This window comes from Denticeps clupeoides, unplaced genomic scaffold (assembly GCF_900700375.1).
Source record: "Denticeps clupeoides unplaced genomic scaffold, fDenClu1.1, whole genome shotgun sequence".
NCBI classification, from domain to species: domain Eukaryota; kingdom Metazoa; phylum Chordata; class Actinopteri; order Clupeiformes; family Denticipitidae; genus Denticeps; species Denticeps clupeoides.
The window spans coordinates 70008-83472 of record NW_021629827.1 but is presented as its reverse complement, the minus strand read 5'-3'; the positions used below and the strand labels follow the sequence as shown (position 1 = coordinate 83472).

The 13465-nt window shown below is 43.4% G+C and overlaps 1 protein-coding gene and 1 pseudogene across 2 annotated transcripts; one reads left to right on the top strand and one right to left on the bottom strand.

Annotated features, from left to right (window-relative positions):
• Window positions 1–174: 174 nt before the first annotated feature.
• Window positions 175–4728, bottom strand: LOC114775369 (UBX domain-containing protein 1-like). Of its 2 annotated transcripts, none has more exons than XM_028966499.1 (7): window positions 4635–4728; window positions 1384–1446; window positions 1237–1290; window positions 851–951; window positions 680–767; window positions 405–596; window positions 175–311 (listed from the first exon to the last, which is right to left on the bottom strand). In XM_028966499.1, the coding sequence occupies exons 2-7, from the start codon at window positions 1440–1442 to the stop codon at window positions 218–220; spliced, it is 588 nt and encodes a 195-aa protein (XP_028822332.1). In that variant the 5' UTR covers window positions 1443–1446; window positions 4635–4728; the 3' UTR covers window positions 175–217. The 2 variants fall into 2 exon arrangements, with proteins under 2 accessions (XP_028822332.1, XP_028822331.1); XM_028966498.1 differs by lacking the exon at window positions 4635–4728 and adding an exon at window positions 4229–4417.
• A 134-nt stretch (window positions 4729–4862) lies between these two features.
• LOC114775363 (EH domain-containing protein 1-like) lies at window positions 4863–11816 on the top strand (annotated as a pseudogene).
• The last annotated feature ends 1649 nt before the right edge of the window (window positions 11817–13465 follow it).

Genomic DNA, 13465 nt, shown 5'->3' with positions numbered 1-13465 from the left:
TTGGGTAAAAGTCTGAAGTGCTCTGAAATGCACTTATCAAAGTAAAAAGTCAACAGCCAACCCCTGTGCTAGACAATGTTAAAAAAAAAAAAAAAAAAATCATACAATTCAAATAGTTTGATCAAAAAAATAAACAGAATAAATTTACCTGAAAAAAAAAAAAAAAAAAAACTCTACTGAAGTAAATGGTATTTGATTTATGCTTGTCCACCGATTATTATTGGAGCAAGAAATCACTGCTGGCACACTGGTCCAGTACCTTCTGTGCTCTCTCCTCCCGGTCACGTGCAATCTTCTCTCGCACCCGCTGCCTGAAAACCAGAGCAAGTACAAATATTCATTCTCAGAGGCCAGATGGTCCCTACTCTCCAATTTAGAAGATTTCTTTTTTTGTGAGGTCTTACTTTGCCAGCCGATCCTCCATCTTCTCCCTCTGCCGCTGATCGGCCAGCTTCTTCATCTCGTCGTCCTGCATCTTCTGTTTGACCTGCAGAAGCTCCTGTCCCTGCCTCCGCCGCTGCTTCTCTCTCTCGATCTCATCCTTCCGCTCCCTCTCCCGCCGCTCCTCCTGCTTCACCCTCATCAGCTCCTCCAGGCTGAGAGAATTGTTTAAATATATGTAATTCATGTGCAACCTTCGTGAACAGCAATGAGAAAGACAACATGTGTTTCCACCAACCGTTTAACCTGCTCTTTCTTCTCCTCGTCAGTCATTGGTTGTTTGGAATCGTCCGGTTCTGTCGTGGGGTCTGTTTCTCCAACAGCTACTGCACATCACAGAGAAAGCATGATGTCTCCAACAGGAACGGCAGAATTCCCACCGACGCATACAGACCTCAGTTTCACCTACGTTCAGGAGATTCGGACGAAGGCTCAGCTGATCCCTGTGTGTTCCCGACCGGAGGCACATATGGCTCATCAATATCCGGGTCATTTTCATGCTCCATTAACCTGGCAAATGGTTAAATTAACCAGGTTAAACCTTTAAATATTTAGATTTATGGCATTTAGCAGACGCCCTTATCCAGAACGACTTACAATCAGTAGTTATAGGGACAGTCCCCCTGGGGACACTTGCTCACTACAGAGTCATGAAATTAACATTTGATATTTCTTTTTCTAAATGAAAACAGATCTTAGCCATAATTTCTGTAATTTAAGATTTATTAAAGTTCATGCACATGCCTGATTTAGGCTGCAGCCCTGCCATCAGGGACAATAAGAGGGCATACTGACCAGTCCATCGCTCGCTCTATGCCCTGGTTTCCCGTATGTGCCACAGCTTTCTCCCTGATGACAGATCGAGACAAAAGCAACACTCACATGAACAGAGAAGAGTCCAGGTGCCACGAGACAATATTCAGAGTTGCATTTGAAACTCACGCTCTGTTCCGGTCAAATCCCATTTCCAGAAGGCTCTCTAATGTTGTGCATTCAGCCATGGCACTACATAGAAAAAAAATGATATATGTGTATTACAGAACAAAAGTTTAAAAAGAGTCAGTCTGACCATAAGACCCATGTTAAAGGAGTGCTTTACGATAAAAGTATCTGTGTTAAAGAACCAAATTGTTATGACTGGGTGGCTTTGCTGCAGTGCATTGACAGGGATCCATTCTTTCTTTCTTTCTTTAGGGCAGTGATGATGGAATTTCCAAAAACATGACTTGGAGTTCTCATCCAAAGCTGTAAATCCTAATTTCAAAATATTAAAAGGTTACCCACTTGTCTGATTTTGTTATGGTCATTATGGTGCAAAACAGAAAATTTGTGCTGAATGTTGTAAACGGGGGATGTTTTGCTTTAAACTGCCTCTAATTTTTTAACTGTTTTTCCACTGCCTCTGAAGAGTAACAAATGTGATATATTTTCTATATTTGTGTCTGTGCGATTGCATGAACGCAAAAAGCTGCAATTTAAATGATTAGTACATGGATTGGATCGGCAACATATCCAATCCATTCTCTCATTCTCTCAAAGTTTGCGAGTCTCACTTCAGTCGGATGTGACGTATTTGGTCACATGACTTTCGATTTGGAGACATATGGTTAGACGCCGCATGACGTGCTGCATCGTACGTCAACGTCGCCGCCATATTGCGATAGGCTCTGCTGTGGCATGAAGCATATACATGTCTATGGAGAGAAGTGCAAAAAAATGCCTCACTCTTGTGCTGCTTGGGGCTGTACAAACCGCTGTATGCTCCAAACCAGGGATTACATTTCATAGGTAAAGACAATTGTTTCTAATATATTTGGCCATTATAAAATCCCCGTTTTATAAGTCTTAACCTTAGCTAAGATAGGCTAAGCTAGCGAAGCTATGCATTCCTGTCAAGTCAGCCTCCAAACAACGTTTTGACTAAACGTAGGCATTAACTATTTAGACTGTTCTTAGCTGTTTAGTTAACTTTTCTCAAACTTTGAAGGTTTCCTAAAGAAATTCACCTCTGTTTACAAATCTTAACCTTAGCTAAGCTAGCAAAGCTATGCATCCCCTTACCAGGGTTTGTCGTTCGACAGAAATGTAAAAGAGTTTTTTGTGACTTATTTAATTTAGTAGAATATTGTATTTTGAAAGCACTGGGCATTTCAGGTTATAAGTAGTTTGTATGTTTATCATATCGCAATCGCAATATTGATCTCAATAATCGCAATATTGATCTCAATAATCGCAATATGTCTTTTTCCCCAAATCGTGCAGCCCTACCTCCAACTGAACCTATCCAAAACCGAGATTCTGATCTTTCCGGGCAACAATTCCCCTCAGCAAAACCTTTCAATTCAAACTGGCTCGCTATTGTTAACACCCACGGCATCGGCAAAAAGCCTTGGAGTTTGGATAGATGACAAACTGAGTTTGAACCATCACGTTGCTGCGATCTCCAGATCCTGCAGGTTCACTCTCTACAACATTCGCAAGATTAGGCCTTCTCACAACAGGCTACGCAGATCCTCGTCCAGGCAATAGTCATCTCCAAACTCGACTATTGTAACTCTCTCCTGGCTGGAGCCTCTGCAGTCACCATAAAACCACTCCAGATGATCCAAAATATGTCAGCCCGTCTCATCTTCAATCAGCCAAAATACACCCATGTTACACCTCTTCTTACCTCTCTCCACCGGCTCCCGATAGCTGTCCTTGATGCTCGCCTACAGGGCTGTAAATGGAACTGCACTCTCCTATATCAATACAATACTACCTAGCTACACTCCTGCACGCTCGCTCAGATCAGCAAATGAAATGAGACTAAAAATTCCTTCTTCACAGGGTCTCCGATTCCAATCAACTCTGTTCTCCGTTGTTGTCCCTGGCTGGTGGAACAACCTGCCCTACTCCACACGACTAGATGAGACTACCACCACTTTTAAGAAGCAGGTGAAAACCCTCTTGTTCAAAAGTATTACAGACAAATCTAACACTTACACACGCACATGCGTACACATTGCACAAACAATACAAAATACATTATAATTTTTCTTCGTCTAGCACCTAACAATCTCTGAGCATGCTCCTCGCTGACAAGTTGAGCCTTATCAGGGCTCTTAGTTTGTAAACTCAATATTCTATGGAAATCGAACGAGAATTGCTGGTGTCTTCCTCTTGTAAGTCTGCTAAATAAAGTAAAGTAATAACCCCTTACCGAACTATTTCAGGGCTACTCGTGGAAAGATGAATTCATTTCGAATCTGCCGATACACAACTTGACTGAAACACCCATCAGCCAAACATCTTTAGATCAACAATATCTGTACGACAATAGAGGAAAATGCAGTTAAAATACAGAAGGATCAGGATATTAACAGTCCTACCTCGATGCTATGAATAATGACGGTATTGGAGCACACGGGGGCTGTCAATATTAGCCATATATCAGGCGCATGGCCCACAATGGGAACCGAGGGCAAATAGCTGAAAACATCATATATATTTTTTATCGTACCATTTGTCAACAACCCCCCTGGACTTTCGTGGACATTGCGGAGCACATTCCAGAGCACAGATATTTAACGAAATAACTGCATTTTGAGAACTTCCGATATTCAAATCCCACACCTGCTGGAGAACCCGGAGCGCGAAACGGTACACGGTCGCCCGACACGAACACGCGTTTCAACGACCACTACGGTCGCTCCGCCGTAGCGGTTCAGCCCCCTGTAGCCTGCAAGGGTCTGCGTGTCGTGCGCGAAACGCGCACGGCCCAGACGAAAACACGAACAGCACTGACCTTTTCTCTCTTTCTTTACTTCCCAGGCGTGTTCTGTTCTAAATATCCGGCGTTTGATCACACAACCGCAGCACGCTAGCCTGCTAGCACGTTAGCCTCCCGCATTGGCTCAGCGGAGCGCCGCCGCGTCTTCCACCAATCGGAGTCGCGAAAATTCTTCTTCGGCGCCGCGGTTGCGCGGTGGTAAACGAAGTGAGGCCTTCCAAATGCGCTTTTGCCGCCAGGCGGCGTGGCACGGAAAGCGGTTACCTCCGCCTCTCCGGTTTTAAGTTAAATTAATATCAAGGACTACCTCAAGAAATTAACTTTTGTCCAAAGTCAATAAACATGTAAATATAGTTTGTAGTTACGTCATCCCAAATAATTTTACACACAGAATTTGTAAGATCTGTCATTTCATTCGTACTTCCCGATCTGCCGCTGTGTTTCAGTTCCGAATCAGGATCAGTTTTCTCGTTCGTTGCCGCTACAGCCACGTAGTGTAGCAGGAGCTGAGGGACTGACCACGGATCAGTTACAAAAAAAAGATCGACGTCCCGCCTCATTCCCCTTGCTTATTGGCTACGGGATCACTACGTCATTGTCGGCCGCCCAATCGTCGGGTCCCGCTGCTCGTTCCGGATTACAAGGCGGGGATTACCGAACGGACTACGTAGCTCTACAGGTGGGTGGGGCGGTTAAAACTTCCCGACTCGCGGCTTTCGGATCTTTCAGCAGGTCGCGGACATCAAAGTCACAATGTTCAGCTGGTCCAAGCGCGATGGGAAGAAAGACCCGGAGCTGTTCCAGAACGTGTCGGACGGGCTCCGCCAGCTGTACCGGAGCAAGCTGCTGCCGCTGGAGAAGGCGTACTGCTTCCACGACTTCCACTCCCCCGCGCTGGAGGACGCCGACTTCGACAACAAGCCCATGGTGCTGCTGGTGGGCCAGTACTCTACGGGCAAGACCACCTTCATCCGGCACCTGATGGAGCAGGACTTCCCGGGCATGCGGATTGGGCCCGAGCCCACCACGGACTCCTTCATCGCGGTGATGCACGGGGAGCGTGAAGGGGTGATTCCCGGGAATGCTCTGGTGGTGGATCCGAAGAAGCCCTTCCGCAAACTCAACGCCTTTGGGAATGCCTTCCTGAACAGGTGGGCTGAGCAGGCCGTCTCACTGACATGTCACCACCCACACTACACTTCAGGGGCTTTTAAAGTGAAGTGAAGTGATTGTCACATGTGATTTACAGTCATTAACAACGTTTTTATTAACGAGGAAGAAGGAATTGAGACATCAAGAAGCAGAACGGAAGATTTTACTGCATTGTGACATGCTCTTCGTTTCTGCTTGTCCTGGTTTCCCCCGCCCTTTCCTGCCTAACACGATTTCTGTTTCCCTGCAGCTCGGCCCGGCCGATCCGTTTGATACGATTATCGAACTTTGGTCTCGGTTGTGACACCCTCGCCGCTACGTTCTCTGTATTACTCTCCATTCCATTCTCGTTTCTGCCTGTTCCCAATTAATGGGAGCCCCTCCGGTGGAATCCCCTCAGGAATGCTGTAGACCGGTGGGGAAGTTCACAATTCCAGGCCGAAAATTCCGGAGGCGTGCCCTTCCCACTGGAACTGGGACAGCCATGACGAACCTCGCAACTGACTCCACGCTCACATGAGTCAAGAGTGGTGGTCATGTGACGTTCTTCCCGTATGAGCATACTTTTCATCCTTCTCTTCTTGCGCTACTAGGCCAGTGGCATTTCCAGGGGTTTGTTCACTTTTGACAGAATCGAAGAGAGTGACAGAATTACCCTTTATGCTCTTTATTGCTACTGTGTGTCTGTAGTAATCGTTGTTTGTAATAGTACTGTATCTCATCTTCAGCCAGATTTAGGCTGATGACACACCCAAGTGGGGCAGCGGTGGCCCGTAATAACAAGGTTGCCGGATTTCGAACAGTCAAGGTGCCACTGAGCAAAGCACCATCCCCACGCACTGCTCCCCGGGCGCCTGTCATGGCTGCCCACTGCTCACCAAGCAGAGGACACGTTTCATTGTGTCACCGTGTGCTGTGCTGCAGTGTTTCATGATGACAATCGCTTCACTTTCACTTTGACATCATTCATTAGTTTAGAGTTGGGCCATCTCTACATCGATTACAAAAATGAAAGTTTTAATTGTGCCTTTCAATTTCAGGTGAACGATTTCAGAGTTACTGATGGGCAGATGAAACATTCTTTCGTTTCGTACTTCATTTCCTGAAACATGATAAAACCCCCGTTTACTAACCCTCACCGAACCTGTTCTCTCTGTTTTCGTTTCACCTTCCTTTTCTCCCCCACAGGTTCATGTGTGCTCAGTTGAACAACCCGGTCCTGGAGAGCATCAGCATCATCGACACGCCTGGAATCCTGTCAGGAGAGAAACAGAGGATCAGTCGGGGTCAGTTTACCAACTTCTGCTTCGCCCTAATTTCAATTTGTGGTGAAAGTGAAAGGGCATAAACCAAAAAAAAAAAAAGGTCATCTTCAGTTCCTGATTGTTTTCTGCATGAGTTGACCCAACCACCCAAACCCCCCACGGCTGAACAACCCAGTTTATTTTGGCAATGAATTCCAGCTGCCACTGCCGCAATTTCATGAACGGGAAGCTGACCCAACATGGTTAACCGCTTCCACGTTAGTAATAAATAGCTGTTTATGCAATATGTACCTGTACTACTCAGCATAGTGAGTCAGATAGGGTGGAGACAAGGTCTCGAAAGCGGATATAAAGTCACGCTGAAGCAGAAAGCAAACACGCTTAATGAGCAGGGGCTGCTTAGATTAAGGAACTTTTAGAGGGTTCTACGGGTCATTATATACCAGCATTTAGATCACTTCACATCAATAGGATTTGATTATGACTATTATTATAATGACTGTTGCAGTTTTGTCATTGTTTAAATATATTTAAATTGAACTAACTTAGCAGTGCGAAGTAAATGAAAGTGTAGGACTGAAACGGCACAATCATGATTTTTCTTTCTCAATCCAGTGTAAAAGACTAAACAGGATGCATTTTGTGGTTTAAGACGGACGTTTCTCTCAGAAGCGCATTTCGCCTTCCTGTGTAATATACAGGGCTCTAGACTACATTTTTGCACTGGTGCGCCTCACGTCGCGTTTAACAACGTAGTTTTACAGGCTCACTAAATTGCTGTCAAGGCAATATTGACTTGAATGATTAACTAACAACATGGTTACCATAAAGTTCTTTATTTGAAGCACAGCTTTACTAGAAAGGGAACTTACTGAAAATGTGTTTGAGCTTGAAGTGCTTCACTGTGCTGAGATCTAAATGAAAAGTGTTTTAAGGGCTTGCACTTGATTATCATCTCGGCCTGATGAATCCTGTTTCTTGCCAGTACATTTTATCACTGCATGGAATGTGTTTTATAGATGCATTATGCATTTTTCAGCGTTTAATTTCTATAATTGTACTCTGCGGTAAACGCGCGGTCAGGTGATTTGTTTCGACTGGCGCAAAAAAAAGGATGCTGATGTGTTATGTGAAATGGACGCGACTTCTAACTTTCACTTTACGTTTTGGTTGGAAAAATCTATGACCATGAAAAACAACATTAAAAATGTCATGTTGGCAGACCATCCGGCGCCACAATGATGTTTGGATTTAGGCTTTCAAAAAGCTAAGGTCTAACTTTTAAGGCAATATGTGGACCACAGCTAATCAGAGACTGGCCCCGCCCCCCAACCATCTCTGATTGGTTTAGAATACGATATGTGCTTTCAGAGTTACAGAGACTTTATTTTCCGAATGGCTTCTCAATGGAGAAATTAGGTTGCATGTGTGACCAAATTGGTGGCACTCTGGAGCCCCGAATATATGACTAATATATGAATAATAATGTCTTCCTCCTCTTTTTTTTTTTTTTTTTTCCCACTGTTGCGTGTGTGCATCTGTGTCTTGTGCAATTAGTAAAACAGCATGTGCTTTTTAAATGATGGGGTGGTCTGATGAATAAGGTAGAAAAAGCAATAGCTCTCATTGTCTGGTTGTGGATGACTGATGTCAGAATTCGGTCAACTTCTACAAAGCCTCTGGTTTTATACATAGCTCTATGCAATTTTAGCACGCCTGTCAGAAGATGTCTGGCGTAGGAGATTGAGATTGAAGATGACTGTACGTTTATGTATATATCACCGTGTGTTTTTTTTTTTTTTTTTTTTTTCTTGTTCTTCAGGTTATGATTTTGCAGCTGTGCTTGAGTGGTTCGCCGAACGAGTGGACCGCATCATCCTGCTCTTCGACGCCCACAAGCTGGACATCTCTGATGAGTTCTCAGAGGTCATCAAGGCTCTGAAGAACCACGAGGACAAGATGCGCGTCGTGCTGAATAAGGCCGACCAGATCAGTACGCAGCAGCTGATGAGGGTCTACGGGGGCTCTCATGTGGTCGCTCGGCAAGATCATCAACACGCCCGAGGTGGTCCGTGTCTACATCGGCTTCGTTCGGGCTCAGCCGCTCCAGGTGCCAGACAACCGGAAGCTGTTTGAGGCCGAAGAGCAGGACCTGTTTCGCGACATCCCAAAGCCTTCCACGGACGCTGCCCTGCGCAACTCAATGACTTGATCAAGCGAGCACGCCTTGCTAAGGTGAGGATGAAAAGTTGACCTTATCGTAGTCAAAACCATGCCAGTTCCGAGTTTGTCTTACATCATACATCTTGGATTTAAGAGGAGGCCTGGTTCTTCTGTTCTTCTGGATACACATGACTAGCAGCTATGTCTCTCTCAAGAACTGTTCTTGTTCTTGTTTATGTCTCAGGTGCATAGCTTACATCATCTCAGCTCTTTGAAGAAGGAAATGCCGAGTGTTTTTGGAAAGGAATCCAAGAAGAAAGAGCTGATCGCCAACCTACCACAGATCTACACCACCATTGAAAAGGAACACCAGATCTCGCCTGGAGACTTTCCTAACGTCACAAAGATGCAGGTAGGAAAGGATCTTAGATAAACCTATCTCCTCCTTTTACACCTGCTGTGTACTGATCAGGAACGTGGTGGACGTGGTGGTACAGTACAGGCCAAAAGCTATTTTCCTGACCATTTACGTTGGTAGATTATCACTGAGGCATCAAAACTATGAATGAACCACATGTGGAGTTCTGTACTTAACAAAAAAAGGTGAAATAAGTGAAAACATGTTTTTTATTCTAGTTTCTTTGCTCTGATTACTGCTCTGAAACACTCTTTGCATTCTCTGGATGAGCTTCAAGAGGTCGTCATCTGAAATGGTTCTCCAACAGTCTTTGAAGGAGTTCCCAGAGGTGTTTAGCACTTGTTTGCCCCTTTGTCTTCACTCTGCGGTCCAGCTTACCCCAAACCATCTCAATAGGTTAATTCATAGTTTTGATGCCTTCGGTGATAATATACCAACGTAAATGGTCATGAAAATAAAGAATATATGACCTGTTTGCAACAAACGTTGCATTAATAATGTCTAATTTCTTCCTCCTCTTTTTTTTTTTTTTTTCCACTGTTGTGTGTGTGCATCTGTGTCTTGTGTAATTAGTAAAAACAGCATGGGGTGGTAGTAGCCTAGTGGGTAACACACTCACCTATGAACCAGAAGACCCGGGGTTTGAATCCCACTTACTACCATTGTGTCCCTGAGCAAGACCACCTAACCCTGAGTTGCCTCCAGGGAGACTGTCCCTGTAAATACTGATTTGTAAGTCGCTCTGGATAAGGGCGTTTGATAAATGCTGTAAATGTAAATGTAAATGTGCTTTTTAAATGGTGGGGTGGTCTGATGAATAAGGTGGAAAAAGCAATAGCTCTCATTGTCTGGTTGTGGATGACTGACGTCAGAATTCGGTCAACTTCTACCAAGCCTCTGGTTTTATACATAGCTCTATGCAATTTTAGCACGCCTGTCAGAAGATGTCTGGCAGACGTAGGAGATTGAGATTGAAGATGAATGTCCGTTTATGTATATATCACCATGTGGTTTTTTTTTTCCAACGTAAATGGTCATGAAAATAAAGAAAACACACTGAATGAGAAGGTGTGTCCAAACTTTTGACCTGACACTCTGAGTTCAATTAATGACTTAAAAGAGCACATTGATTTGACTGTGACACTGCAGTACCAGGTTCGAGACTATGCTTTTTGTGTCTAAATAACTCCGCCCAAAAAACATTTGTAAGCAAAAGTTACAATGAAATTCTTAATTTGCATCTTTATCCAACCTACACAGCTATTGAAGATCCCCTGACATGAAAATTTGTGGTCTTATTGGTCCCCTAATAATGTATCTTAAGTCTCTTAAAGCTACAGACACTGAAACAGCGCGTCCTGGGAAATCTATTAATCGAGATCATTGTGAGACTGGATCAAAGTGTAATTCTGAAATTCAGTCTTGGTGCAGAATTTCAGAATTACACTTTGATCCAGTCTCACAATGATCTCGATTAATAGATTTCCCAGGACGCTCTGTTTCAGTGTCTGTAGCTTTAAATGCTAATGAGTAGGAGAGGGGCGGGACGAGGAGGAGACCGGCCTACAGGAGTTGAGCTGGCATTCGCTGAAATAGCGTCATCTTCACCATTCAATCAACCACAATGTTTGGTGCAGACAGGAAGTCGTGTCTGCGTTTTTCCATAAAAAATTTATCCCCTTGTGACTACATAAAGTGGTTCCAGATCCAGCCATCTGAGCTGCCACTCTCTAAATGGCGAAGCAGAATGGCCAAAGCACTCTTTATACATATCGCCATTTCTAGGACCATTGCAGGACATTGCATAGGGGAACTCTCATGGACACCAAGCCAACACTCCAGAAAAAAAATAGTATGGTAGTAGCGTAGTGGTGAACCACAACTGGTTCTAAAGTTGTGTCCCTGTTGACTGTGTGTGTTTTTTTTTCTTTTTTTTTTCTAGGACATACTGGCTGGACAGGACTTTACCAAGTTGCACCGCTGAAGCCTAAACTTCTGGAGGCAGTGGAAGACATGATGGCTAATGACATTGCCAGACTCATGCAGCTTGTCCGGCAAGAAGAGGCCGCCATCCCAGTCCAATCAGTCAAAGGTGGAGCTTTTGAAGGCACCATGAATGGCCCATTTGGTCATGGGTATGGAGAGGGTGCTAGTGAGGGCATTGATGAGCTGGAATGGGTGGTGGCCAAGGACAAGCCTTCATACGACGAAATCTTCTATACCCTCTCCCCCATCAACGGCAAGGTGTCTGGCGCGGCAGCCAAGAAGGAGATGGTGAAGTCCAAACTGCCCAACACAGTCCTGGGGAAGGTCTGGAAGCTGGCGGACGTGGACAAGGATGGTTTCCTGGACGATGAGGAATTTGCTCTGGCTAACCACCTGATCAAAGTGAAGCTTGAGGGCCACGAGCTGCCTGCTGAACTGCCCAGTCACTTGGTACCCTCCTTCCAAACGTGGGAAGGTCAATATTGATAGAGATGCAGAGGATTGAGGTATGGACTCTTTGAAAGCACAAAAATATGAAAAAAATATGCGGCAAACATTACCTAATCTGCAAATATTTGGTACTACAGTCCTGATGAGCGCATGAGATGCTGGTATTGACTATTGGTGATAGGTTGGGAACTGTATTATTGTTGTTTGTTGTAGCATAAAGAACAAAAGTGTCAGTCGGGGTTGTTCATGGCACAAATGAATTTAGCTTTTAACGTTTCGTACGAATTAATGCCAGTGTCATTACATTTGACAGATCTTACATTTTTGGATCATTCCCAGACCTGTGAAAATGTGGAAAACTGCATTATATATTATTTCAAACATTCTTATTCCTCATATTTGATATATAACTTATTTCTGGATTGTTTTATCTGAATGTTTGTACCTCTCATCAAAGGCTTAACTGTAATTTAAAACATTTTTTATGTAACTGCATTCCAACCTTAACAAGATGTATTTTTGTTCATGTGAATTGTAATAATCAGTCTTCTTGATGCTAAACAATAAAAGCTGTTACAAATTAATGAGAGTGCTGTATAACATGCGCTCAGCGCCCTTTGTTTCTATAATTTTTTTCTTATGCTGAACTATGTTTTAATTGGCATGTTGTCACTATTTCATGTACATTGAGTATTATGATGCAGAATAATAGCGGGGTTTTTTTTCTGTTTTTTTTTAATTGCAGTTCATTTCTTGATTCAAATCGCATTTTATTTACACAGCACGTTTTACATTGTACATTGTCACAAAGTTCCTAACAATAGAACAGTGCTCACTCAAAAATCATGATTTTTGTATGTTAATGGCTAAATAAATTCACAAATTAGGTTGTATCTAGGTCTTTCTACAACAATAGAAGAAATCCACCCGAAAATACCATTATTTGCATTTATGCAAGTTTGAATTCATCTAAAGTTTTTTTTTTTTTTTTTTTTTAATAGATGGCAACGCAACTTTTAACCCTGTCTTTATATCCAGTTATAGAAAACAGGCTGCAGTCTGGTGCCAAAACCGTCACGGCTGTGAGAAGTGAGAGGCACGTGGTGTGTTTTTACCTCTGTTTATCCTGTAGACCTTCACAGTGTTGACTTCACACTTCAGCCACAGCCCTATTCCTGTCCAGATGACACACTGACCTGAAGTGTTTTATAAGAGGACATGTTTCTGAGACCATGGGCTGTAAGAAGGTGAGATTTCTCAGACAGAGGTGTGATCTCCTGAACCTTCTTATTGACTAGTCATGTTCTCTGATTATGAAACAGTATAGTAACGCAGCATAAAAACCCACGGTCAATGTAATAATCATTTTATTATTCTTTTTGGTAACGTTACATACTGTTTGTAACTGTTTTCATGTTACGTTCGGTGTACTGTAGTTTACAACTGTGCTAATAATTCTTAAAAAGCATTCACAACAAACACTACTTTGTTGTGAAGTCATATGTCAGTGTAATCTTTAGTTATAATGAATAACGGTAGAAACAAGTGGGATAACAGACCAGGATTTTATTTAGGGAATTTAGTCCAGTGAAAAAATTACCGTCACAGTGGTTTGTACAGACTTGTGAATGAAAAATAAAAATCTGCTTCTATTTGCATTTCACTTCAGCTTTGTTGAGTGTTGCATGGCTCAGTCACAGAACTCTGGAGCACGGCTGGGCATCTTATCACTACAATAGAAAACCCCACCATGTGCTCAGCATGGTGAACACTGAACTCTGCTCCATCAGGAGATGTTACAGGATGACAGCAGGACTG